The sequence below is a fragment of the Chlorocebus sabaeus genome, chromosome 1 (assembly GCF_047675955.1).
Source record: "Chlorocebus sabaeus isolate Y175 chromosome 1, mChlSab1.0.hap1, whole genome shotgun sequence".
Classification (NCBI taxonomy): Eukaryota; Metazoa; Chordata; class Mammalia; order Primates; family Cercopithecidae; genus Chlorocebus; species Chlorocebus sabaeus.
The window spans coordinates 9,345,680-9,373,493 of NC_132904.1; the positions used below are offsets into that span (position 1 = coordinate 9,345,680).

Here is a 27,814-nt window from a genome sequence, read left to right on the forward strand (position 1 = left end):
GTCAGTTTGCCCGTGTGCCCGCTTCTCCTTGCCCATTTTTATTTCCCCAGTCACTGCCCCGCCCCGGATTCTTTACTCCCTCAGCTTGCTCTGCTACCACTTTCCTGCCTCTCCCTCTCCCAAAGCAGATAAAAAATGAGGGGACAAAGACAGTGTGTGTCTGGGAAGCTGGGCAGAGAGGAGTAGGTGCCGCGGCCCGGGGGTACTCCGATGATTCCGGGGATTCTGAGCCAGCGGGAGGACGGCACGTGGGGAACGGCGGGCGCGGCGCGTAGTCAGGGAACCAAGGCACTGGGCACTGGGTGTCTCGTGGAGCCATCCCGCGGGGGTGTGGCGGGTCCACGGTGCCGGAAGGCGCGCAGGCCCACGGACCGTCACCGCCTGACGCCTGCTCCGCGCCTTCCTAACCGCAGCACTTTCGCGAGCCTCTCCACGAGGGGCGGGGCGAAACAGGTACGGTTGCCACGGCACCCGGACCACAGCCTCGCGAGATTTGGAATCAGCCAATGGAAGGTGGGGGAGGGGAAGACGTGGCACAAGTCTAAGGGGCGGGGCCGGGAGGGGCTCCTCCCTACCTCTCCCAACTGCGCCCTGCCCCCGCCGCGGCGGCGCGAGCCGCCCCTCAGGGACTGACCCTATAAAGGCCGCTCCGCGAGGAGCGCGCTCCATTCGGCAGAGGGCGCTTCGGCTGGCTGGGCTGTGCGCCTGCGCAGTGTGGGTCGCTTGTAGTCCCCTGCCCTGGCCGGCCGCGCCTCGGCTCCGCGCCCTCGCCCCACTCTCAGCCGCCGCTCTGCCCCGCAGCAGCCAGCCCCGTGTCCGGCAGTATGTTCAGCTGGGTCAGCAAGGATGCCCGCCGCAAGAAGGAGCCGGAGCTCTTCCAGACGGTGGCTGAGGGGCTGCGGCAGCTGTACGCGCAGAAACTGCTGCCCCTGGAGGAGCACTACCGCTTCCACGAGTTCCACTCGCCCGCGCTGGAGGACGCTGACTTCGACAACAAGCCCATGGTGCTCCTCGTGGGGCAGTACAGCACCGGCAAGACCACCTTCATCCGGCACCTGATCGAGCAGGACTTCCCGGGGATGCGCATCGGGCCCGAGCCCACCACCGACTCCTTCATCGCGGTCATGCACGGCCCCACTGAGGGCGTGGTGCCGGGCAACGCGCTCGTGGTGGACCCGCGGCGCCCCTTCCGCAAGCTCAACGCCTTCGGCAACGCTTTCCTCAACAGGTACCCACCCATCACTCCAGGGGGCGGGGGGCGCGGCCGGGGCACACACCGCTCTGGGAGCCTGACCCTCCCGTGGCTGTCGCCCCGCCGTCCTTTGTCTCCGAGGCCCCAGTGAGACCCTCAGTGATCACTCCCTGGTCCAAGGGCCTTGCCGCTTCCCAGAGAAAACCCGCGGGGGGTCTAAGAGTGGGCGTTGCCGGCTCCCCCAGCTTCTGTTGTCTCCAGAATCTTCCAGGTTAACCACCGAGCCCTCCTGCAGATGCCAGCCCCACTCCCCTCAGAACCAGGGCCGCGGTGGGAAGCTGAGCCATTCCTGGGCTCCTTTTCTTGGTCTCCACCTCCTTCCCGCAGACTGGATGCACCTAATTCATGGAAATCAACCCTTCCTTCCCTGTCTCCTTAAGTGTCAATAGCAAAACACAATGAAACTTTTAGTCATTCCCTTTTCTGGTGCGGGGTGGGTCTGCTCTGCCTCCCCTGGGAGGGTGGTTTTGTGTAGGAGGGAGGAGGAGGATCTACTGTGGCTTGCTGACTTTGGGGCAGCCCCTTGGAGGCAGGGGACAGTTGAGGTTTGAACACTTCTCCCAAAGGCAGCTCTCAAGAGGTCAGTGCTGCCTTGAGGGATTTCAGGAAGCAGGATGAGGTGGTGGCAGTGGGAGCCCTGCAATGAGATTCTGGCCCTAAGCCCTTCTGTGCACAGAGAGACAGAATCTGAGGTTCCTGCACCCGCTTGGACCTCACTTTCCCAGTGAAGTGGCCTCTGTACACGAGGAGGGTGATCTCCAGGACTCTGCCTCTCTCAGTGCTGTGAGTGAAACACAGTGCCCCCGCCCCTCCAGGAGTGCAATGGCCAGGCTCACTTTTCTCCAGAGAAACTTGAGACATCCCGGTCCCAACCCCCAGGCATACCAAAGTACTTCATACCAAAGGACTACCTACCAAAGTACTTCACAGACCCTGCCCTCCCTGCCACCCCACATTCACGGACTCCACATGCCTTTAAATTCTGCACCAGGGAAGAGCCTCTGAAGGAATCTTTGAATCCTGCCTTCCAGGTCGCCACCCTGCGTGGTCACATTCCTTTCCAGATGCCATCTAGCCGTGCAGGGCAGCTTGCCCTAGGCCAAGCCGGTGGCCAGACCTACTCCATGCACAGAGCTGACCTTCAGCAGGGTCTGTTGCCACTTCCAGTCATTTCAGACCGCCCTCCTGTTTTGTGGACGTTGATGTTTGTCTATCAAGGTCAGGTTGAGTGCAGCCCTTTGGGCTAGGGGCCCTGAAGAGGCGGGGTCCTCTTGCTCTGACCTTACCTTGTTTCAAGATTTGTGCTTTGCGCACTGGTAGAGAAGTAATTAGCTGAAACCATTAGTTGGTGGGAGACATTCGACCCTGTGAAAAGTTTGGCGGCTGTGCCAGGAAGTCCAAGTGTTAGGTCTCTGCTTCCATGCAAAACTTTGGGAAACTGTGGGAAGGGTCACTGCCCCCACTGCCTCTGCTATCCTGAGCTCTTCACTTTCCTTGTGAGGGCACACCTTTTTTGAAAGGAGAAACATGGCACAGTACCAGTTTTCTGAATTTGGAAGCCTAGAGTTTCAGAGCTGGAAGGATCTGAGACATCGTCTCCGCAGCTCCCACCTCACTGGTTCAGGAAACCGAGGCTCAGAGGGTCCAGCTGATTTGAGGAAGTCACCCCTTAGGTCAGCCAGCACTGACTGCCTGGTTTTTGCGCAGCCAGTTACTGCCTTCTGCTGCTTCTACCTGAAAAAGGGAATTCAGGATTGCTTTGTCCAAGACTGGTGCTTTGATGACTTTGGTGCCACAGGATCTCAGAGGTGGTACACGTTTATTTCCTTCTTGCTGCCAGCTCATCTCCAGAGGATCCCTGATCACTGATGGCCTTGCTGAAAGGGCCCTGTCAGCCCACGCTGAGGCCCCGAGCTGTGTCAGGATGTGTAGTGTGGGGAGTGTGCCCGGCGAGGAGGGTGCAACAAAGGGGGCTTTTCTCTGGCTGATACAGCCTCTCCCGGCTGAGTCTTAAAGAGACTCATTGAGTCGTGAACTTGACTTTCCGACCTTTTTCCCATATGTGGCTGCTCTAAGAGTAAAATAACCTGGAGCAGACCAAGGCAAGGTGCAGTCAGGGTGTCCTAAGAGTGTCTTGCGAAAACTCATTGCATAACTGGGACTGCCACCTGTGCGTCCTTGGTGAAATGGAATCAGAGGCATCTTTGCTGCTTGCTGCCTTTCTTGTTTTCTGCCATATACCCTGGGCTCTGCAGAGCAGCTGGTTTCTGGGTCCTGTAGATATTAACTTGCTTTCTGGGCTCATTTATGAGGCATTTTTACGTATGTGACTTGGCTTCCCATCCTTTTATTCTTAATCATCTCTCCAGCGCCTCCTGTCCCCAGCAGGAAGGCCAGGCCTGACCTGCATGCATTGCTGCTGACACTGGGAGAGTGAGGCCCACGTTTTGCTCGCCCTGTGGGTACAGCTGGTCTTGCTCCACTGCTTTACAGAGCACCCCTTGCCCTGGCCAGCTGCCCTCTGCCTGCGGGCCCCTGGTCGCTGGGGGATGGGGCCAAAGGGAGAAGCTGATCGGCTGGGAGTCCTCCCCTCTGTTGGAAAGGCAGCTTCAAGTCTGTGTCCTACAGATAATAGGTCAGTCTTTTCTTAGCTCTCACTACCTTTTTCAGAGAAGTTTTTTGTTTGTTTGTTTGTTGAGACAGAGTGTCGCTCTGTTGTCCAGGCTGGAGTGCAGTGGCACACAGTCTCGGCTCACTGCAACCTCCACCTCCTGGGTTCAAGCAATTCTCCTGCCTCAGCATCCTGAGTAGCTGGGATTACAGGCGTGTGCCACTATGCCCAGCTAATTGTTTTATTTTGGGTAGAGATGGGGTTTCACCATGTTGGTCGGGCTGGTCTTGAACTCCTGACCTCAAGTGATCCGCCCAGCTTGGCCTCCCAATGTACTAGGATTATAGGTGTGAGCCACCATGCCCGGCCTTTCAGAGAAGTTTTTAAAGGAGCTTTTTCTGTGTCCAGTGAAGGATCCCTGCTCTCAACTGGGACTGCGCTTGCCTTTCTGGGCTGTTATAAGCTTAGTGTGAAACTCAGATGTGTGTAGCTAAGCCCTGGGCCACAAGTCGCCAGCCTCTCCATGGCCTTGTTCTTCCTGAGCCTGCTCTGACTTTCAGAGAATAGGGTGTCTGTGCTTCTCCGTCCCACCGTCTACCAGCCTGTGTGGTCCCCAGCTTTTGCCGGCCGTCCGTTTCAATTCCCTCACCCGAGCGGCTGGTTGAAAGGGCAGAGCTGGCCGTAGCAGTAGTAGGAAGAGGCCAGCTCTCTTCGATGTGGAAATTTAGCCAAGTGGTGGAAAGATGGGATTTCAAGGTCCCGGTGTGACCTTCTGTCTCCCCTCTGAATTGAATGGTGACCTAGGCTTGCACAGTTTTCACTAGCAAGTCAGCAGCTTGAAAGTTGATCTCTCAAACTCTAGGGGAAAAGTAAATGTGAGGAAGTGCCGATGTGGGTCCGTTTGAGCCTGCTGGTTGCATTCCGGGTTGAGAAAGTCTGTACAATTTGCCGGCCACCCCGGGAAACTAAGACAATAGAAAACCACCTGTCAGTTCCCCGCTTCAGGAGAGGAAGCCACAGATGGAGCGAAGGAGGACAGAGAGCCCTTTGTTGTGTCCGGAGCAGCAATGACTGTGTCTTGATGCCTCTCTTCTGGCTCTTGCTCTCGTGTAGGTTCATGTGTGCCCAGCTGCCCAACCCTGTCCTGGACAGCATCAGCATCATCGACACGCCCGGAATCCTGTCTGGAGAGAAGCAGCGGATCAGCAGAGGTAAACAGCTCTGACTGCAGCTCGGCTGCTGGCTTTGTCACAGATCCTTCTCTCTAAGATCTGCAACCCGTTCAGATGCTGCATTTGAGATTTCTCCATTTTTTTTTTTTTTTTCTGAGACGGAGTCTCGCTCTGTCACCCAGGCTGGAGTGCAGTGGCGCAATCTCGGCTCTCTACAACCTCCGCCTCCCAGGTTCAAGCCATTCTCCTGCCTCAGCCTCTCGAGTAGCTGGGACTACAGGTGCCTGCCACCACGCCTGGCTAATTTTTGTATTTTTAGTAGAGACGGGGTTTCACCATATTGGCCAGGCTGGTCTCAAACTCCTGACCTCGTGATCTGCCCACCTTGGCCTCCCAAAGTGCTGGGATTACAGGTGTGAGCCACCGCACCTGGCTGCCCTCAAGATTTCTTCCAGTCTCAGGCTTTCTAAAAAAAAATGTGGCCAGGTGTGGTGGCTCATGCCTGTAATTCCAGCACTTTGGGAGGCCGAGGCGGGCAGATCATGAGGTCAGGAGCTTGAGACCATCCTAGCTAACATGGTGAAGCCCCATCTCTACTAAAAAAATAGAAAAAATTAGCGGGGTGTGGTGGCGGGCGCCTGTAGTCCCAGCTACTCAGGAGTCTGAGGCAGGAGAATGGTGTGAACCTGGGAGGCGGAGCTTGCAGTGAGTCGAGATTGTGCGACTGCACTCCAGCCTGGGTGACAGAGCGAGACTCCATCTCAAAAAAAAAAAAAAACAAAAAAACAAAAAAACATGTGTCCGAGTAAGAACCCGTTTTACATCAGCCTCCCATCTCCACAGTGCTCTGTGCACTGAGAGGGCGGGAGCTGCTTTCTTCCTTGGTTCCCTGGGCCCAGGCGATGGGAGCAACCACAGTGAGACTGCAGCCAATCTTGTGTGACTGTCATGCTTTTGAACCCCTGGGGCATGCTGGAAACAACAGGATCAGAATGGGCCTTGGGCCATGCTGTGAGGGTGCAGGAAGCATTGCTGACTGTGAACAAGCCCCTGGTCCCTAGAGCTTATTATCCTTAGTCTGTGTTTAAAAACCTTTGCCCCCCACAAAGCCGTATACGTTCCTCACGAGTCCAGCAGGACTGAGAGAGAGCCAAACAAAAGGAGAAGCTGGTAGAAATTCATGGAACAGTTAGGGGCTGGTGGAAGTTTGCTTATATTTGTTTAGAGGTTGATAGCAGCCTCCCTGGCTGAGGCCTTCATGCTGTGCAGTAGTGCGCCATGCCCATTCCAATTGTGTAAACTCCTGCCTAGATTCTACCAAGCTCTTTTGAAGATCTGTTTCAGGATGAGCCTGAACTGGGTCCTCCCATCTGTCACTGCCTCTTTTTCGCAGAAGGGTGGGGCACTTTGGGGCCTGATGCTTTCTGGGAGGAGCTTGAGGGTAGGCTGGTACCTGGCAGGTGGAGTGGAGTCTACAGCTCCAAATGTGAAAATGAAATAAGATCAAACTCAAAGAGGGGTTGAGGACAAGGGAGCAAGTTTGTTGATGATTAACTTGCAGATCTTTCCCGTGTCCCTTACCCTCTGGACTGGCCTGTGGTGCGTGAGCCTTGCAGTCAAAGCCGGCAGCTAGGATTTGGGGTGCACGTATCTCTCTGCTGGGGCTCTGAGGGCATGGGGACTCTGTTCTTGGAGCTGAGAAACCTTGCTTCTCTTTCCTTCCAGCCTTGCGGGCCTTGCCCGTGTGGGACTGCATTAGAGCGTACTGAAATCATTGCCCCTCATCTGGTTTCAGAGCTGCCAGTTAAGCTGTTAGATTCTCCCACCCCTGGTGATAGTGACGCTCCTAGGAGTTCAAGGGAGTAGATTTGGAGACCCTTTCTAAAAGAAAAAAAATAAGGCGAGGGCTAGTATTTTTATTTCTTACTGCTATTATTGTTCCAACCTAGTTTTAGTAAATACCTGATAAGCAAAAACCCTGTCGTTTGCCAAAGCAAGGTCAGAAAATCTGAATAAGTTACTTTTTTGTTTTGTTTTGTTTTTGAGACAGAGTCTCACTGTGTCGCCCAGACTGGAATGCAATTGTGCGATCTCAGTTCACTGCAACCTCCTACTCCCTGGTTCAAGCGATCCTCCTGCCTTAGCCTCCCAAGTAGCTGGGATTACAGGTGTGCACCACACATGCCCGGCTAATTTTTATATTTTTAGTAGAGATGGGATTTCACCATGCTGGGCTGGCTGGTCTTGAACTCCTGACCTCAGGTGATCCGCCTGCTTCAGCCTCTCAAAGCATCATCACAGCCTTGAACTCTTGGGCTCAAGCAATCCTTCTACCTTAGTCTCCTGAGTAAGCGGGCCATCGTGCTCGGCTGGGGTTGTATGTCTTGTGTTGTTTGCCTTGACCCTTGCCCTCTGAGACACTCCCTCCCCACCTCTTACTCCCTCTGCTTCCTTTTCCTGGTAGGAAAGAGGCAGGCAGAGGTGTCTACACTGGCTGTCTCTGGGACAAGCACCAAAGTGTATGCTCCATATCAGTGGATCTGCAGACACAACATGGCATTTTGATTGGGAGCAAGGGATGGACGTAGGCGTTGCCTTGTGGTCCCCGCCTTGGAGTTGGTTGTGCAGATGACAGGTTGGAGGAGCAAGCCAGCAGGACATAAGGCTGCTGTCAGTGTGCTGACCTGTTCTGCCTGTGTGGCCTCCCTGTCCCCTCCAGGCGCAAAGTGTGGCCCCTCTGCATCCCTGAGAGGCCAGGCTCCCCTATATCCACAGAAGGTCATCTCTAGCCATCATGGGTAGGAAGGAGCTGGTGGCTGAAAGAGAAGTACATCACTCTAATTGGAGGAGGGGTTTCCTGCTGTGAAGTAGCAGAAGATCAAACCGATTTTACTAGACCATTTCTTTTCCTCCATAGCCCTAGCGGCCTGGGTTTAGAAGTGTCTTACTGAAAGTTACCTGGTTAGGGTTTGAATGATGTTGGTGTTGTACTGTCAGGAGAAAGCATCGCTCAGTACCTCTTGGAGGTGCTAGGTGTAAACTCTAGGATGAGCCCCACTAGGTGGACACAGGAGGAGTGGATTTCTGTTTCCTGGAGGCCACGCCCATCAGTCATGGAAAGGCCCGTGTGGCCTGTCCAGCAGAGGAAGTCGGAGCCGAGCAGTGCGTTCCCGGCAGGGCTGGCTGCCTACTATTGCCTTTGCTGGTGGCGTGGAAAGCAGGTGTTTCCCTTTCAGAAAGATAGGGCCGGCAGAGCACGCACACGGGCCCCAGCGTGACACGCCTCCCCTGTCCTGCCAGCCGTTCCCTGGAAACGTCCTTGTGGAGGCCGTGGATGGACATTGGGGTTGCTGATGTCATTTACTTCCATTCCCACCCCGTCTGGCCCCTCCTGGCCTCTCCTGACTCTTTTTCCCCTTTCCCCATGGTCCTAATGTGTGCAGGAAACACGGTCTGGAAAGATAAGGTGGGCTGGTGCAGGCCCAAAGCGGTCAGGATGCAGCCGGGCTCTGAGAGGCAGGGATCCCTGAGGACTGCCTCAGGGACGAGAAGGGGGCCGGGTTGGGGTCTCTCGGGCTGCCTTTGCCTGTGTGCTAATCTGAGTGACTTTAAAGATACTATTCTCCTGTGTCAGCAGAGAAAGGTGGCCTCTGGGGGCTGCGTTCATTCTTGAGTGCTGCCTGTGTGACTGATAAGGGCACAAAGGGCAGCTGGGCCTGGCAGGGGTGGTGCCCTTGGCTCCAGGGGCTGCCGACCAATTGCGTGGTCCCGGCAGTGCCTGGATGCCGAGTCATCCCCTGGCGGGGCCTCTGTGGGCAGCCCGGCCAATTCGTTCCCCATCGTGGTCACTAGGCAACTGTGAACAAAGCGGGAGTTTTTGTGCCTCAATCTCCCCATGAAAGCTGTATCAGCAGGGTAGTGTTGCTTCAACTTGCAGTAGCAGATCGGAGACCTGGCCAGCTTTGTGTCTGACTTTCTGCTGGCCACCGCCACGTCAGTGAGTTCCACTGAGTTATCACAGCTGCTGCATCTAGGAGGAAGCTCCTGCCTTTCAGAGGAGGAAGCAGAGGCTTAGGAAAGTTAAGTAATTGGCCTAAGATGACAGCCAGGCCAGCAAGTGTTGGCGCTAGGATTTGGACCCAGGCAGGGGCTGTGCTCCTGCTGCGGCAGAGCTGAGAAGGGCACCTTGGCATGAAAGCTGTGGGTCCAGGAGTGCCGAGAGCTTGGGTCAGACAGATCTTTGCCCTGGTTGGGTCATTACTGTGGAGGTCTTCTCAGCCTTCCTGAGACACACAGAGGCCACCCTCTGTTTCTCTCCCGCCCAAGGTTAGACTCCAGTCCTGAAATGGACCCGAGGTCTGGGGCTTTGAACAGCAGTGCTGGTATTGCCTTCCCTGTTCCCTGTCTCCAGCCATAAATGACCCCTTGGGCTATCCAGGGAGCCTGGTGGCCTGGGCTCTCGTTTGCCCTCTGGTGGTCTGCAGGCTCCCTCTAAGCCTGGGAGCTGTCCTGATCCTTAGTCGTTGGATGGGGCCTCCCTGCCCACACTCCTACCTGTATGTCCTGAGCCCTCTGGCACCGAGGCAGGCCTGCGCCGTGGGCCGCCCCCACTTGCTGCCGACACCTCCTGAGATGGAGGTGTCCCCAGGCCGGGGTTTCACCAGGGTGCTCCGAAGACATCAAATGCTCCCAGGGGCAGCCCAAAGGCCGTGAGCCAGGCCAGGTGCTGTGTCCCTCTTGGATTCAGCATCCACGGCACAGGTAGATCAGAAGTTCAAGTCCCACATCAGTACTTGGGGAGCTGGGTGGCTATAGGGAGTTGCCATAGTCCCTGAGAACTGCATCAGTCCATCAGGAAACAGCACAGCTGCTCTGGTTATTGTAGATTACTGGAATTTACATGTTAAGCTCTTGCCTTAGTGCCTGGTATACAATTAAGTGTTCAAGTGTCAGCTGGTTCATAGTCAAGAGATTGAAAAGCCCAGGGCTTTCCAGACTATGATCTGAGTAACATCCTGGGGAGTATCAGGGCAGCGCTGACTCAGCTGGGATTTCCCACTGGGTTCCAGGCCCTCCTTTGCTCCCAGCTCCAGGCCTCCCGAAACCCCCTGCTCGTCCCACCTGACTGTGGCCTCCCTCTGTGGCCCAGCAGGCCAGGATGCCAAGACAGCTTTTGGCCTCAGCCTCTGCTGGGGGCGTGCACGCTCTGCCACAGAGGAGGCGTACCAGGCGCTGCCTGCGCTCGGCACCTGTTCCCCAGGCTGCGCACTGGCGGTGGACTGGGGAGCAGCTGGCCAAGCGCCTGCAAACATTCCGTTTATATTTGGGGGATGAGGCATTCTTCATGCGTTTGAAGTCCTTGCCTACACACCCATCAGAATCTGAGCTTCTTAAGCCCAAAATACAAATCCTGCGAGTAAATAAGAGCAAACATTTACTCCTGCTCGCAGTGTGCCAGGCTCACTCCATCCTCCCGCGGCCCTCCGAGCTGGAAACCTACTGCCTTCATGTTACAGATTGAGAAGCTGGGAACTGAGGTTCTGAGAGCAGAGGCCTGCTGGGTCATACAGCTGGTTGTTGAGTAAAAGGTTCAGGATGGAAATGTGGGCCTGATTCCAGAGCTCCTCTGCCCCCTCCTGCCCCTCTTTTCTGCTTCTGTCTGATTTGCTGGGGTCTACGTTGTGTGTAGTGAAGTCCACCCTCCTCAGGTGCCTGGCTGTACAAAGCATTCCTGGACGGCCACCACCATGACACAGAGCATTCCCACTGTCCGAAAGTTCCCGTGCCCCTTATACTCACTCCTGGTCCCAGGCAGCCCATTGACCTTTGCCTTTTCCGGCATGTACCTAAATGGAATCATACAGGATGAAGCCATTTGCTTCCACCTTCACTTAGCAGGATGCTTCTTAGCTGCATCCGTGTGTTTGAGAGCACCTGTGGCCCGCTCCTCTTTGTTGGGGGTCCTTGTCCCATCATAGGGATGCACCATCAGTTGTCATCCGTTCACCTGTCAGGGGCACCTGGGTTGTTCCACCTGGGGCAGTTTTGAGTCAAGTTCATGCTTTGTGTGGATGTGTGTTGCTGTTGCTCTCAGGTAAAGCTGAGGAATGGAGGCGCCTCTGTGCTCCCCTGGAAAACCCTTCCCAAGGAGCGTCAGCCTGAGCAAGCCCAGGAACGAGGCCTCGGGTACGGATTCCTCTTAGTTCCTGGATCTCTGTTTTGTTTTTCTGGGCCCAGCGCGCATTGGAAACCTGTGTGATGGAGAGCTAGGGCGAGAAATACTGAAGCCCACGCAGCTTGAATGACAGGAAACAAAAGTTGATTGAAGACAAACCCTCTATTGTTTCATGTTCTAGAAATCTTTGGAATGTATAAAGCAGCTTTTCCCCCTGCGGCTGGAACTACCTGTGTTTTGGAGGCTGCTGGGGTAGGGCAGGGAGGCCTGAGAACCTCCCTTTTCCCCTTCTGCACTGGCGGGAAACATGGTCCGGCTGTTGTCAGAAAGGCAGATCCTCTGAGGCCAGCGCCTGGAGAGAGGACCCCAGAGCCACAGTGGCCTGGAGGAGGCTGGGCGGGATGTGGGTCACCATGAGAGGCACCTGCGTGCGTGCTACCCTGAGGTGCCACGCCTGGCTCAGCCTGGTTGCCTGGAGCCGCTCTGTTCTTGCGTCCCACACCCCCAGGACTTCTCGTTTTCACTTTTTAAAAATTGTGATAAAGTACACCTAACATATAATATTTACCATTTTAATCTTTTTTTTTCGGGGGGAGATGGAGTTTCACTCTTGTTGCCCAGGCTGGAGTGCAATGGCGTGATCTTGGCTCACTGCAACCTCCGCCTGCCAGGTTCAAGTGATTCTCCTGCCTCAGCTTCCCAGGTAGCTGGGATTACAGGTGTGCGCCACCATGCCCGGCTAATTTTTGTATTTTTAGTAGAGACGGGGTTTCACCATGTTGACCAGGCTGGTCTCGAACTCCTGACTTCAGGTAATTCGCCCACCTTGGCCTCCCAAAGTGCTGGGATTGCTGGCATGAGCCACCGTGCCCAGCATTTTTTTTTTTTTTTCCCGAGACAAAGTCTTGCTCTGTTGCCAGGGCCGGAGTGTAGAGGTGCAATCTCGGCTCACTGCAGCCTCTGCCTCCTGAGTTCCAGCGGTTCTCCTGCCTCGGCCTCTTGGGTAGCTGGGATTACAGGCACATAGCACCACACCTGCCTAATTTTTGTATTTTTAGTAGAGACGAGGTTTCACCATGTTGGTCAGGCTGGTCTTGAACTCCTGACCTCAGGTGATCAGCCCGCCTTGGCCTCCCAAAGCACTGGGATTACAGGTGTGACCCACTACACCCGGCCTCATTTTAACCACATTTTTTGGTCATGCACCCCAGAAAAGTAGATTTTAACTATTTGTAGGTGTGCATTTCACTGGCATTTAGCACTTTCTTCATTGTTCAGCTGTCACCACCATCCAGCTCCAGAGTTCTTCAGTTCCCAAAGGGAAACTTCCTGCTCCACACCAGCTCCCCTCCCTGCTCCCCGCAGCCCCTGCACTCCCCATTCTATATTCCTTTTCTGTGCACTTGATTTCTCCTGGTATCTCCTGTAAGTGGAATCCTACAGTGCCGTATCCTTTTGTGACGGGATGTTTTTAAAAAACTTTCATTTTAGGTTCAGGGGTACATGTACAGATTTGTTATACAGTTAAATGGAGTGTGGTAGGGTTTGGTGTACAGATTATTTCATCACCCAGGTAATAAGCATAGTATCTGATAGGCAGTTTTCTTTTCTTTTTTTTTGGAGACAGAGTCTCGCTCTGTCACCCAGGCTTGGAGTGCAGTGGCATAATCACAGCTCACTATAGCCTCAATCTCCCAGGCCCAAACAATCCTCTTACATCAGCGTCCCGAGTAGCTGGGAATACAGATGCATGCCACCACACCCAAATTTTTTTAAATTTTTGTAGAGAGGGGGTCTCGCTATGTTGCCCAGGCTGGGCTGAAGCAGTCCTCCTGCCTCAGCCTCCCAAAGTGCTGTAATTACAAGCGTGCGCCGCCATGCCCAGCCTGCTAGGCAGTTTTTCTGTCCTCACCCATTCCAACCTCAAGTAGGCCTTGGTGTCTATTGTTCTCTTGTTTGTTGCAATGTGTACTTGATGTTTCGCACCCACGGGTAAGTGAGAACATGCGGTATTTGGTTTTCTGTTCCAGTGTTAGTTTGCTGAGGATAATGGTCTCCAGCTCCATCAGTGTTGCTGCAAAGGTCATGATCTTGTTCCTTTTTATGGCTGCATAGTATTCTATGTGGTATATGTACCATATTTTCTTTATCCAGTCTACTGTTGATGAGTATTTTGGTGGATTCCATCTTTGCTATCATGAATAGTGCTACAATGGACATGTGTGCATGTGTCCTTATGGCAGAATGATTTCTGTTCTTTAGGGTTTATGCCTAGTAATGCGATTGCTGAGTCGAACGGTAGTTCTGTTTTAAGTTCTTTCAGAAATTGCCAAGCTGCTTTCCACAGTGGTGGAACTGGTTTACATTCCTACCAGCAGCGTATAAATGTTCCCTTCTCTCTACAACCTCATCAGCATGTTACTTTTAGACGTTTTAATAATAGCCATTCTGACTGTTATGAGATGGTGTCTCATTGTGGTTTGATTTGCATTTCTCTAATGATTAGTGATGAGTATTTTTTCATATGCTTGTTGGCTACGTGTGTCATCTTTGGAAAAGGTGACAGGCTTATTTCATCACTTAGCATCCTGTCTTCCAGGTCCCAGGATTTTCTGAGCCAGAGCTTCCTGGTGGCTCATGATCCCTTATCAGAGGGGGCTCTGGCTTTTACTCACTAAAACCACTCCCTCTGCAGGCGGGCCTTTCTCTCCAGCCCACCAGCTTGGGCCATGTTTTCTGTGTCCTTTTGCTAGGTGTCAGTTCTGTCACTCCCGCCGGGGCCTGAGCTAGTCAAGCTAACAGCAAGGCCCCTCCCTTGGTGGGTTCCAAAGCCTGAAGGCTTGTTGCCTTGGGCAGTGCCAGGGGTGCTGGCAAGCCCTGTTCTGTACTTGTCACCAGCCGTCCAGCTCTGATCCAGAGAGTGGCTTGGTGCTCCCGCTGTGCGGAGTAGCCTTTGGCACCTCTTGAAAGACTGAGTGAGGTGCTTTGAGGGCAGTGAGGGCCTGGTGGGCTAAGGAGCACTGGAGGGCCTGGTGGGGCTTGCAGTTACCTGGTCACATGCCTGCGTGGCACAGGCCCGAGTGCTGTGGCCCTTTTTGTCACCTGTGGGTGTGGCTGGCCGGTCACTGTGTTTCCCTCACAGCAAAAGCACATTTTCTGTAATAAACAGGAAATGTTATTCACCTGCAAAAAAATGGACTTACCTCTGTTGAGTCCAACTTGAGATGATGGCCAGTAACTGGGTTGCAGGGCAGGTGGGGCCGGGCTCCTTGACCTGGGGCAGGGAGTTTTGGAGTGCTCACTCTTCCTTCTCCTCTTTTTTCTCTCTTTCCCCAGGGTCCCCCAGCCATCCAGGGGAGGCGGGAGTGGGGCCTTGCTGGGTGGAGTTTCGGAGGGTGACCTCAGCTCCCCAGGCGCCGTCCTGACTCCCAGGCCAAAGCTAACATGGGCTGAGCACAGCCCATCAGGGCGCCCTTATTCCCAAGAACTCAATTTTGGCAGCACAGCCTCCCCAGCTGTGTGAATTCTAGTTTCAGCTTGTGGCGGGCTAAAGACAAATGATTTGTCGAGGGGAGAAGTTGGGCCCCCTTTTTGCTGAGCGAGGAGCCTCAGTCCTTGAGTCATCGCCTTTTCAGTACTGACCTGCGTTCCCAGAGCTGGCCATAAAAGGCTGTGGGCTGCGGGCCCCCGGCAGGCCCTGCAGGCTCAGCTAGTGTGGCCTGGTGGCTCCAGGGGCAGAGGCGGCCTCTCCCTGCCCCTGCTTCCCTCATGTTGCCCTTGGCCTCTCTTTCTGGTTTTCTGCTGAGACGTCACCCTTTGGGCATCCCCTCCTGTGGAGCTCGGAGCCAGCTGCAGGGAGTCCGGGTGCCCGGGGCCTCGTACTTTGGAAGCAGGAGCCTGTGGTGGCATGAGGTGCCCTGGTGCGATGCCCTTCCACACCTTCTGGGCACAGGGAACCTGGCAGTTCTGCTGTCTCCAACCATCCGCCTAAGCCTCTGGAAGGCTGATCGGGCCTCCCTGCCCAGGCTGGAGGCCAGGACCCCGGCTTCCCTGCACTCCTACCCTGTCGAGACGCTTGGCCCTCAGGGCTGCTTCTGGTCCGAGAGCCCTATTTCCTGTTGGGCTGGGGCAGGGAATGGTCGCACATCACCTGTGGAGAGGCTGCCGAGGCTGTGTGGCTGAAGCTGTGGATTTGGGATTTTCCTTACGTTTTGGTGACTTTGCTCAAGGATGAAAGTCCTTGACCGATGATGGGTCCCAGGCCGCTGTCCCCTTGTTCCCACAGAGCCCTGGCTTCCCCGGCCCCGGCCTGCGGAGAAGGCTGTCCCTGCCGAGTCCTGGGCTGGAGGCCCAGTGCTCCCACACGCCCTCCTCCCTGCAGCGCCGGCCGAGGAATTGGTATTTAAATTTCACAGATGGACAAAGTAACTGAGAAGTTTAAGAAAAGAACTTCAGGTCACAGAGTCAGTGGCAGGGGGCGGGAGTGAAGTGCAGAGCCATCTTAGTGGCCTGAGTTCCTTCTGGGAGCACCAGGTGTGGGGAGGGGCTCCGCGCCCCTGTGGCTTTGGGCTCACAGATGGCGCCAAGCACGCTTGGGCCTGGGGCCGGGGCGGGCGGCGGGAGTGTTTATCCCATGAACGAGCTTGGCTCTGCACACCCGGTGGTGCCGTTTATCTTGGCGTGCTTGTGCATGGAGGCAGCCTCTCGGGAGCCTGGGCTGTGGACCTGCTTTCGCCCTGGAGGGCTTTGCAGGGTGGGAGCAGCGGATGCCACCAAGGGGGAGCCCGTGCGGTGGTGGAGTCAGCAGCAGCTCCTGCTGGGGTACGGCAGGGCTGCCTTCCCATCGCGGTGGGCGACCCTGTCCAGCTGCTGCTTTTCCCTTGGAGCTCCCACCTCGCTGCTGTTTTTCTATCCCGCTCAGTCTAGAGAGCGCCCGTGTCCATCCCCAGCTTGGCAAGAGGGTGGTGAGTGTTTTTCACGGGGATGCCAGGAGTGGGCAGTGGGGTGAGGACGGGTTTGGGTCCAAGCTGGGCGACTGTCAGACTGTTGTGTGCAGGAGTGGCTTCTCCCACTTATTTCCAGAGCCTGACTGCTCTCTGGGAAGTACTTCGTGCTTCTGAAGAGGGCCGGCCTACATTTGGGTGGCCTGGGACCTGTGGGCAGACTGAGCCAGGGACGTGGAGGCTCGCCCAGAATCAGGCAGAGAGGATGTGGCCCCTCGGGGCTGGGGCCCAAGCTCCCCAAGGACTCCAGGCCTTTGTTTCCACATGGCCCGCCTGTCACTCCTTACTCTTCCTAGACCGGGAGGGACAGAAGTTTTACTCTAGGGGCGGAGGAAGAGGTGAGGATTTGTTTTGTTTTGTTTTGTTTTTGAGACAGGGTGTCACCCAGGCTGGAATGTAGTGGCATGATCACAGCTCACTGCAGCCTCAACCTCCTGGGCTCAGGTTATCCTCCTGTCTTCGCCTCCCAAGTAGCTGGGACTACAGGCCGGTACCACCTTTGTAGAGTCGGGATTTTGCTGTGTTGCCCGGGCTAAAGTGGAAATATTTTGAAGAGGCCTAGTTGTCATGTAGGATTTAAATTAAACTGCTGTTACAGAGACCCAAAAATCATTGGCTTAAGTCAGATAGCTGATAGTTTATGTGAAAAACAACAGTCCAAGGCCATTCTGAACATGCAGCTTTCATCTCTGAACCCAAGGTGCTTCCTCCAGCTCCTCCCATCACATCAGCGTCCCAGTCCTCAGGAGGGAGAAAACAACAAAGGGCTCATGCTCCTTTCCTTGTTCATTTCTGCTGAAGGAAGCTGGGAAATGCAGTCTCAAGCTGGGAGGCCATGAATCCAGCTGAAACTAGATAGTTATTTCTAGTTCCTTCCTTTAGGAGGAATTTCAGTTAGCAGTCTCTGCCACAGGCGACAGAGTTTGCTTTAATTGGCGGGCCTTAATTGGGCCATAATGGGTTGGTGGGAAGCAATATAGAATAGAGTTTAGAATCCAGGCACGGTGGCTCAGGCCTGTCATCCCAACACTTTGGGAGGCCAAGTCAGGAGGATCTCTTAGAGCCCAGGAGTTCAGCATAGACATAGTGCTGAACATATCTACAAAAATAAAAATTTAAAAATTAGCCAGACATGGTGGCACATGCCTGTAGTCCCAGCTACTCAGGAGTCTAAGGTGAGGGTTTGGCTTGAGCCTAGGAGTTCAAGGTTCAGTGAGCCAAGATTGTGCCACTGCACTCCAGCCTGGGTGATAGAGCAAGACCCTGTCTCTAAAAAAAAGAATATAATTTTTTTAAAAAAAGAATATAGAGCCTAAAGCTGGAGTCTATCCAGTTCAACCACTTTGTTTTGGAGAAGTATTTAAGACCTAGGAAGGGGAAGTGGTTTGTAGCACTTCCTGGGCTTCTTGTAGAGCAGAGGTCAGCAAACTTTTTCTGTAAGGGTCGGATAGTTAATACTTCCAGCTTTGCAGACCTTTCACAGCTTTGCAGTTTCTTTTTTTTTTTTTTTTTTTTTTTTTTGAGATGGAGTCTGGCTCTGTCGCCCAGGCTGGAGTGCAGTGGCTGGATCTCAGCTCACTGCAAGCTCCGCCTCCCGGGTTTACGCCATTCTCCTGCCTCAGCCTCCCAAGTAGCTGGGACTACAGGCGCCCGCCACCTCGCCCGGCTAGTTTTTTTGTATTTTTTAGTAGAGACGGGGTTTCACCGTGTTCGCCAGGACGGTCTCGATCTCCTGACCTCGTGATCCGCCCGTCTCGGCCTCCCAAAGTGCTGGGATTACAGGCTTGAGCCACCGCGCCCGGCCAGCTTTGCAGTTTCTATCACGACGACTGAACTCTGCTGTGTTAGACAAAAGAAGCCATGGATAATACAAATGAGCATGGCTGTGTTTCAATAAAACTCTATTTATACAAACAGGTGGTGGGCCAGGTTTGATTCCTGAGCTGTAGTTTGCCAACCCTTGTTGCAGAAAATAAGTGAGATTCCTGCAAAATGGGGAGCCTGGCACATCAGCACTGAACAAGGAGCAGCTGCAGTTACTGTTGCAGGCACCTCTTGTCACTGCCTTCCCAGGGCACACAGCTGGCAGGTGGCAACACTGGAGTCTATGTTCTACCATCTATGCTGTGCTGAGCACAGTGCTGGGTCTCCTCACTCTCGCCCTCGTCGGACCCACCTTAGAGTTTGCACTATGGGACAGCTTTTGCATTAGCACCTGTTTATGCCAAGTGCTACATGGGTTGGGAGTGTTATGGTGGGGGCAGGAATAGGGGAGATAATCCTGCCCTCAGGGTGCTGTACTGTCTAGATGAGCACCTTCTAGGAATTTTTTTTTTTTTTTTGAGACAGAGTCTCGCTCTGTCACACAGGCTGGAGTGCAGTGGTGTGATCTCGGCTCACTGCAACCTCTGCCTCCCAGGTTCAAGCAATTCTCCTGCCTCAGCCTCCTGAGTAGCTAGGACTACAGGCATGCGCCACCACGCCCAGCTATTTTTTTTTTTTTTTTTGGAGATGGAGTCTTGCACTGTCGCCCAGGCTGGAGTGCAGTGGCGTGATCTCAGCTCACTGCAGCCTCTGCCGCCCAGGTTCAAGCAATTCTCCCGCCTCAGCCTCTCGAGGAACTGGGATTACAGGTGCCTACCACCACGCCAGGCTAATTTTTATATTTTTAGTAGAGATGGGATTTCACTATGTTGGCCAGGCTGGTCTTGAACTCCTGACCTTGTGATCCACCCACCTTAGCTTCCAAAGTGTTGGGATTACAAGTGTGAGCCACTGTGCCTGGCCTTTTCTTTTTTCTTTTCTTTTCTTTTTTTTTTTTTGTGTGTGTGACAGTCTCTCTTTTCTTGCCCAGGCTGGAGTGCAGTGGCATGGTCTTGGCTCACTGCACTCCTGGGTTCAAGCAATTCTCCTCTCTCAGCCTCCCAAGTAGCTGGGATTACAGGTGCCCACCACCACGCCTGGCTAATTTTTGTATTATTAGTAGAGATGGGGCTTCACCATGTTGGTCAGGCTGGTCTCGAACTCCTGGCCTCAGGTGATCTACCCACCTCAGCCTCCCAAAATGCTGGGATTACAGGCTTGAGCCACTGTGCCTGGCCCCTTCTAGGACTTTTATTTTATTTTATTTAGAGACAGAGTCTTGCTCTGTTGCACAGGCTGGAGTGCAGTGGTGCGATCTCAGCTCACCACAACCTCCTCCTCCTGGGTTCAAGTGATTCTCCTGCCTCAGCCTCCCAAGTAGGCTAGGACTACAGGCTCGCACCACCAGGCATGGCTAATTTATGTATTTTTAGTGGAGACAGGGTTTCACTATGTTGGCCAGGCTGGTCTCAAACTCATGACCTTGTGATCCTCCCACCTTGGCCTCCCAAAGTGTTGGGATTACAGGCGTGAGCCACTGCGCCCGGCCTGTAGGAATTTTAAAAACTATCTCTGGCTGAGAAATACCAGGCCAGGTTGGAGATGAGAGCCATCAGAGCAGCAGGTCCCTTGGCACCCCTGAGCTCTCCCTTCTCTTCCCCGCAGGCTATGACTTTGCAGCCGTCCTGGAGTGGTTCGCCGAGCGTGTGGACCGCATCATCCTGCTCTTCGACGCCCACAAGCTGGACATCTCCGATGAGTTCTCAGAAGTGATCAAGGCCCTGAAGAACCATGAGGACAAGATCCGCGTGGTGCTAAACAAGGCAGACCAGATCGAGACGCAGCAGCTGATGCGGGTGTACGGGGCCCTCATGTGGTCCCTGGGCAAGATCATCAACACCCCCGAGGTGGTCAGGGTCTACATCGGCTCTTTCTGGTCCCACCCGCTCCTCATCCCCGACAACCGCAAGCTCTTTGAGGCTGAGGAGCAGGACCTCTTCAAAGACATCCAGTCTCTGCCCCGAAACGCTGCCCTCAGGAAGCTCAATGACCTGATCAAGCGGGCACGGCTGGCCAAGGTAGACCCCAGGGTGAGGGGAGCAGCCTATTGTCAGGCAGGGCCGTGGGGCTCTGAGATAGGCACTCAGGGCCCCGGGATTGCCCGAGACCCATCCCAGCTCACTGCACAGGCGGACCTGCGCTGCGCTGTTTCCGTCTGCAGAAACCAGTCTTTGGTCAGCACCCGCATGCAGCCTGCTCTTAACTAAGACTCTCCACCCGGCCTCCCTCTAAACCTGTTTCGTGTGTGGTTTATACCCCATCTACTTTCAAGAAGGCTTTGACTATGCTTACAACACAGAAACAGCACACAGGAAGTTACCGCGGAAGCAAAGGAGGCAGCCTCAGAAATGGGGTGTTGGGGGATAGAGCTCTGAGGCTTGTTGGCTTCCCTCTAGGGTTTTTTGTTTTTGTTTTTGAGGCGGAGTCTGGCTCTGTTGCCCAGGCTGGAGTGCAGTGGCATGATCTCAGCTCATAGCAACCTGCACCTCCCAGGTTCGAATGATTCTCCTACCTCAGCCTCCCGAGTAGCTGGGATCACAGGCACACAACACTATGCCCAGCTAATTTTTGTATTTTTAGTAGAGGCAGGGTTTCACCATGTTGGCCAGGCTGGTCTCAAACTCCTGACCTCAGGTGATCAGCCCACCTCAGCCTCCCACGGGATTACCCCTCTGGGGTTTACTGAGCCTGAAGTGCACTCAGCACAGTGCTGGACGCCAGGGACATGGCGGGGAGTGACACACAGCCCATCCACTCCTCAGCCTTCATGGGGAAAGCAGAGCACACAAAAACTAAACATCAGTTATTCGTGTTGTCTTGGAGTGAGCACAGGCTGCTGCGGGAGCTGGTGCTAGGGGCTGTCCCAGTGGAGTAGAAGGGCTGGGGGAGGCCTGGCAGGAGCTGAAGCTTAAGCTGCGATAGGAAGCAGCTCGTGAGGAGATGAGGTGCCAGCCTACAGACTGGGGAGCACTGGGCACGGAAGCCAAGGTCACGCTGAGGCGGTGTCAGTCCAGCAGACCTCGCAGACCATCCTTACGTCTCCTGGCAGCCCAGGCCCGGTGGCACCTATCAGCAGCCTCTGAATGGCCGAAGGGTTCGGAATCTCAGTGGCTGACCAAGTACTTGAGTGAGAGCCAGCGTGGCTGGGTCCAGGAAACAAAGGTTAATGCCACCGACGGGCCCTTCCAACACAGAATGACAAACACATGCCCTTAGGGTGTCTGACTTTGGATAACACCCTATTGTGAGCCAGCCTAGACGAGTCACCAAGAGTGACAGTCCCGGCTGTGGTTGGGGTTGGCCCCGTGGACAGGAGTGTTTGACACAGATTGTCTGAACAGCTGAAAAGTGACCAAGCCCACACTTGTATCTTAGCAGGGCACCTAGCTATTCTTTCAGGCTCTTAGTACAGGGTTCGGCTGTTTAAGAAACAGGCTCCAGCCAGGCATGGTGGCTCATACCTGTAATCCCAGCACTTTGGGAGGCCAAGGTGGGTGGGTGGATGACCTGAGGTCAGGAGTTCGAGACCAGCCTGGCCAACATGGTGAAACCCCATCTGTACTAAAAAAATACAAAAATTAGCTAGGCGTGGTGGCGCATGCCTGTAATCCCAGCTACTTGGGAGGCTGAGACAGGAGAATCACTTGAACCCAGGAGGCAGAGGTTGCAGTGAGCCGAGATAGTGCCACTGCCCTCCAGCCTGGGTGGCAGAGCAAGACTGTCTCAAAAAAAAAAAAAAAAAAAAAAAGGCTCCGGCCAGGCATGGTGGCTCACACATGTAATCCCAGCACTTTGGGAGGCCAAAGCAGGAGGATCCCTTAAGGCCAGGAGTTAGAGACCAGCCTGAACAATCTAGTGAGACCCTGTCTCTATTTAATTTAAAAATTTAAAAAGAAAAAAAAAAAGGCCCTTGCTGTAGCTCCCATCTCTAGGCCAGGCCAGAGCGTGGCTGGGGAACTGTCCTGCCTGCCGAGCCAGGCCCTTTGGTGATACGTCCCCAGTTCTTCAGTAAGACAGCACAGAGAGCAGGGTGCTTGCCCCCACCTCGTGGCATGCAGGGGGTACCAGGTCAGACATTGTGTGGGCATTAAGGCTTCAATGGCAGCTGTGCCTGTGACCAGGGTCACAGTCCCCCGATCTCCAGAGTATAGCTGAGGACTGAGGATGGGCACTTCCTGGGGAGCCCATGCTCCTGCCTGCTCAGAGGCACAGAGACTCTGCAGGCGTTGAGCACAGGGGCCCTCGTACCCACTCTCTCTCGAGGCCAGACAGTCAGAGCACATGTGGGTGCTACCTGGCCTATCATCCTTTGCCACCACTGTCTTCCCCTTGTGTCCCAAGTACCCTGGGCCCCACCTCACCTGCAGATGAGGAATTCTCATTCTGGCCTGAACCTCCGTGAGCTGTGTGCACGGGCATGGGTCAGACGCCTGCTCTGGAGGACACAGGGCTGCGTGGTTTTCTTCTTTTTAATTTAATTTAATTTAATTTAATTTTTTTTTTTTTTTTGAGGCGGAGTTTCGCTCTGTCGCCCAGGTTGGAGTGCAGTGGCCGGATCTCAGCTCACTGCAAGCTCCGCCTCCCGGGTTCACGCCATTCTCCTGCCTCAGCCTCCCGAGTAGCTGGGACTACAGGCGCCCGCCACCTCGCCCGGCTAGATTTTTGTATTTTTTAGTAGAGACGGGGTTTCACCGGGTTAGCCAGGATGGTCTCGATCTCCTGACCTCGTGATCCGCCCGTCTCGGCCTCCCAAAGTGCTGGGATTACAGGCTTGAGCCACCGCGCCCGGCCTTTCTTTTTAATTTTATGATGTTATTTTTTGATTTTTTGGAGACAGAGTCTCACTCTGTCGCCCAGGCTGGAGTGCAGTGGCACGATCTCAGCTCACTGCAACCTCCACTTCCCAGGCTTAAGCCATTCTCCTGCCTCAGCCTCCCGAGTAGCTGGGATTACAGGCACCCACCACCACGCCCGGCTAATTTTTATATTTTAGTAGAGATGGGGTTTCACCATGTTGGTCAGGCTGGTCTCAAACTCCTGACTTTAGGTGATCCGCCTGCCTTGGCCTCCCAAAGTGCTGGGATTACAGGCATGAGCCACCGTGCCCGGCTGGCTGGATGTTTTTCTAGAGATCTCCCTTCTGGAGCCTCCCTGTGAGTGGAGTCAGCTTTGAGAGAGGAACCCATGCAAAAACCCAGGTGAGTGACCCCAGCCTCAAAGGACAAAGGACGTCCTGAGCTGATGGGTGTGGGTGTGGCCCTGACTGAGGCCCTCTCCTTGCAAGGCAGAGAGAGCTCCCCTGCTCAGCCACCTTTGAGGACAGACAGGACAAGGGGCGGGCATGAGCCCCTGCCTGTTTTTCTGTGAGACCGTGTGTGACCACCAGGCCCTAGGCACACTGAGTCACCGCGCCTGGAAAACTCTGTGGCTTCCAGTGTTGCCTCACACCTGCCACTTCCTTTTCCTGGAGTGAATGGTGCTTTCTGTGGTGACTCCCACCGGCCTGGGATCTGCCTGCCACAGTGTCCCTGGGAGACCCTAGATCTAGACCCACATGGCACGGGGCTGTCTCCCTCAGGCAGTTTTCAACCAGGCCCCCGCCCAGGGCAGACAGGCTTAGGCTGAGTGGGGTGGTGGATGGGCTGGAGCCGGGGAGAAGGGCAGCGAGGCTGGCTGGCCACAGCCCTCCGTGGCTGGACACAACTTGGCAAGAGGCCGAGGGATCTGAGGGCTGGGCTGCTCTCGAGGGGTGCCAGGTTCCCAGCTTGCTGCGGGGAAATGAAGGGGGTACCGCCCTGAACTGGCACGTCTAAGCAAGATATTGACGCTTGGATAAAGCTGGCAGCTGCCAGGAGAAGCCTTTGTGGGATGTTTTGAATCCTTCGTCATCTGAGCTGTGATGATGGAGTGGAGTGTGGCGCGGGCCCATTGGAGTTCTGTGGGCTCTGTCGGCACTCGGCAGGAATTTGGACATGCAGGTTGGTGGGCCCTGCAGGAAGCCTGCTCCCAGCTCGGGGGAAGGGGGCTTGCAGAGAAACAGAAAGAACATGGGCTGTGAGGCCCCTTCAGCAGCCCTGGGTTCCAATCCCAGCTCCTCCACATGGAAGCCAAGTGCCCCAGGCAGCGTTTCCCAGCCTTACTTAGGGCCAGGGTTGGGGGAATCCCACCCCGCAGGGCTGCGGTGAGGGTTGAATGGAGGGTATGTGATGTGCCCAGCGGTGCACAACAAATGGCCTCCTTTGGGTTGACAGACTTGGTTTTACTGTTCCTGGATCATCACAATGATCCATGCAAGGCCAGGGCTGTTGTCTTCTGTTTCAAGTGCGTTTTCCTGTCCTGTCCTCTGCCCCGCGGCAGTGAACAGCTGTGGCTCTTGCCAGATTGTGTCTGCTCCTAGGCCTGTGGGAGCCAGCGGTGGCAGCGGCCTTAAGCTTGACCCATCCCTCCCGCTTCCCTGTTCCTGAGCAAGCACCTTGGAGTATCCTTGGAGTGTCCTTGGAGGCTCTGCTCTCGGGGACAGCCTGGACCAAGACAGCGCCTGATGGCCACCCCCTGTCCTCACAGGTTCACGCCTACATCATCAGCTCCCTCAAGAAGGAGATGCCCAATGTCTTTGGTAAAGAGAGCAAAAAGAAAGAGCTGGTGAACAACCTGGGAGAGATCTACCAGAAGATTGAGCGCGAGCACCAGATCTCCCCTGGGGACTTCCCGAGCCTTCGCAAGATGCAGGTATGGCTGTCCCGAGGCCCCATGCAGGCTGGTGGCCATCAGGGCAGGAGGAAGGCCGAGGGCACTGGATTTGGAGGGAATCCCATCTCCATGGGGAAGGGCCTCCCTGAACGGAAGCAGCTGGGTTAATCACCAGCACCCCACCCAACTCAGAGTTGACCCAGGTGGTGACACTGCAGAGGGGAATGTGGTGACTCACCCTGCATGGTAGGGGGAGGGCAGGGCCGTGCCAGCCGCTCTGGTGCCCTGTCCATTAATCCTTTGCTGCCGCCCTGCAAGGAAAGAGCTGGAGTTGCCTCCTGTGTACAGGTTAGAGAGCCAAGAGCCAGAGGGGTTTGCCGAGTCGCCCCTGCTAGTCGGGGGGAGCAGCACTTTCTGCTTGTGAAGCCCTCACTGGAACAACCTGGCCTGGAGTCTGGGAAGGGGCCACGCTTCCCAGCCCTTGTCTTTCCTCCCCTGCCCACAGGAACTCCTGCAGACCCAGGACTTCAGCAAGTTCCAGGCCCTGAAGCCCAAGCTGCTGGACACGGTGGACGACATGCTGGCCAACGACATCGCGCGGCTGATGGTGATGGTGCGGCAGGAGGAGTCCCTGATGCCTTCTCAGGTGGTCAAGGGCGGCGCCTTTGACGGCACCATGAATGGGCCGTTTGGGCACGGCTACGGCGAGGGAGCCGGCGAGGGTATCGATGACGTGGAGTGGGTGGTGGGCAAGGACAAGCCCACCTACGATGAGATCTTCTACACGCTGTCCCCCGTCAACGGCAAGATCACGGGCGCCAACGCCAAGAAGGAGATGGTGAAGTCCAAGCTCCCCAACACCGTGCTAGGGAAGATCTGGAAGCTGGCCGACGTGGACAAGGACGGGCTGCTGGACGACGAGGAGTTCGCGCTGGCCAACCACCTCATCAAGGTCAAGCTGGAGGGCCACGAGCTGCCCGCTGACCTGCCCCCACACCTGGTGCCGCCCTCCAAGCGCAGGCATGAGTGATGGCACCCGGCCCCGCACCTGCCATCTGCATGCCCGGCTGGGAGGCAGAGACGGGGGGAGGGGAAGGCTCACCATTTCTCAAGGTCCATAAAGACTGAGCGGATGTTTCCTCGCCTCTCGAAAAGGAAAACCACCATCTTTATTTTAAGGCTGTTCCTGGGCCTGGCGGGGGAGGCAGGGGTGAGATGATGGAATTTTGTGCACAAGAACTATGGATATTTTAATATATAACGTTAGAGGCAGCGTTCTTTGTCGCCGCCTCCTGTGTGACAGCCACATGTGCACAGCCTCTGCCCCCCACCGGCCTTTGCTCTGCTCTGGCTGCAGCTGGACAGTGCAGTGACTGTGACCGCAGGGGAGCCAGGTCGCCCTTTTGGCAGCTGCTAGGCTGGGACTGCACGGACAGGAACACCGGGCACCCTCCGTTTGCTTCTGAGCTGAGGTTGCTTCACGGGGCCGTGGCTTCCTTCCTCACCTGGCTCTGCCTCCCCTGTGCTCTCAGGCGAAGTGGGTTCTTGTGCCTTCCCCTCCCTGGCCCAGGCTCCCCGTGCGCGGGCCCTGCCCTTTCCTCCCACACCCCACCGGCTCCGATGCGCCACCCCGCTCAGCAGTCACAGAAGCAGGGCCCAGCAGCCTTTTTCAGGGGTCCAGGGAGTAGGAGAACCATCTTCCAGAAAAATACATAAGCTAGTTTCTGTTCTGTAAAGTGACATCTTTCATACTTGACCAAATTTCCCAGTAACTTCCCAACCACTGTTCAAAAACTGTGATTTTTGTCTCCCCTTCCCACCCTCCAGCCAAGGGCAGTCCTGCCCAGGGGGCATTAGATGTGGGTACCCGGGGAGCACCCCCTTCCTGGACCCTAGCATTGCGTTTCCTGGCTGAGGAAGGGTGGTCATCCCAGCTCCTGCCCCACCCTGTCACTTAACTGGAGCTTTGGGAAGTGCCCTCCACAGTGGGAGGTGGGTGGTGGGTGAGGGCTGGCGGGGCCTCATGACAGCTTGGTGCTGGTAAGAGGAAGCCCATGGTTCTGGCCAGGCTTTTGTGTCCAGACAGTGGGGACCAGGGGAAAACCCAGTCCCTTCTGTAATCCCCCTTTATTTCCTACCTTCCTTCCTCCTCTGTTTAGCAAAGGAGGGCAGCTGACTTGGATGTCCTTAGAACGCCCCTGGCCCCAGGCTGAGCAATAAGAAACCAGAGCCTTGGCCACCTCCCCTTCTTCTGCCTGGGGCCATTGAGCCCAGCCTCCAGGGCCCGGGTGCATTCGCAGGCCAGCGGCCACTGTCCAGACTGTGATGGCACTGAGGCAGGTAGAGCACCGGGTGCCACACAGCTGGGCTTCCCACCAGGCTCTCCCGCGGGGGTCTCAGGGAGCTTCCCCCCAGCGCTGCTTGGAGTCTGCAGGAACTGTCCTTGTTCTCCCTAGCCCATCACTCCATGCAGTATTAGGTGAGGATGGATGGGCGCTGTCCTCGCCAGGAAGTCACTGTTGAAGTTGCAGTGGCTTGTTCATACCTGTGGGAAGAAAAGTGAAGACTTTCCCCTTGCATTAAAAAGTCTGAACTGTGCCGAAGCTTTGGGTGCTTCCTTGTCTTTTCCAGGGGCAGCAGTCCTGGGTCGTCCTCCCCTGGTGTCTGCGGGGGCGATGCCAGCAAGGACAGAGTGGCAAGGCCGCCGGGGCAAGGTGACCAACCCTGCCCAGTCCTGCTCTGCTGGGCAGTAGCTGCCCCCTGCTACCAAGAGGGCCAGGCCTGCGGGGAAAACAGTTTCCAGGCGATGATGCCCCCTTCTCTGTGTGAGGTGGGAGCTGAGCAGGACTTCACTTGGGGTGAGAGGGGGAAAGCAGTTGGGAGAATGTTGATAACTGAGGCCTAGGCTGGCACCCCTCAGCCACAGACGGATGAGTGGGCACCTGCAGGGCCCTCGGCACTGGGTGGCATCAAGTAAACAAGGGCTTC

The 27,814-nt window shown here is 55.3% G+C and overlaps 1 protein-coding gene across 1 annotated transcript; it reads left to right on the forward strand.

The window, feature by feature from the left end:
- The first annotated feature begins 659 nt into the window (after positions 1-659).
- Positions 660-27,424, forward strand: EHD1 (EH domain containing 1). Its single transcript, XM_007993327.3, has 5 exons — positions 660-1,228; positions 4,977-5,074; positions 19,742-20,154; positions 24,701-24,865; positions 25,332-27,424. Exons 1-5 carry the CDS (start codon positions 825-827, stop codon positions 25,854-25,856), a joined length of 1,605 nt encoding a protein of 534 aa, XP_007991518.1. The 5' UTR covers positions 660-824; the 3' UTR covers positions 25,857-27,424.
- The last annotated feature ends 390 nt before the right edge of the window (positions 27,425-27,814 follow it).

What these genes read in the sequence shown, in the direction of transcription:
- EHD1 (XM_007993327.3), top strand. Translation starts at nt 825, where the DNA reads ATGTTCAGCTGGGTCAGCAAGGATGCCCGCCGCAAGAAGGAGCCGGAG. An exon ending in GAAGCAGCGGATCAGCAGAG is followed by an intron (nt 5,075 to 19,741) that starts GTAAACAGCTCT and finishes TCTTCCCCGCAG; the next exon opens with GCTATGACTTTGCAGCCGTC. An exon ending in AGCGGGCACGGCTGGCCAAG is followed by an intron (nt 20,155 to 24,700) that starts GTAGACCCCAGG and finishes CTGTCCTCACAG; the next exon opens with GTTCACGCCTACATCATCAG.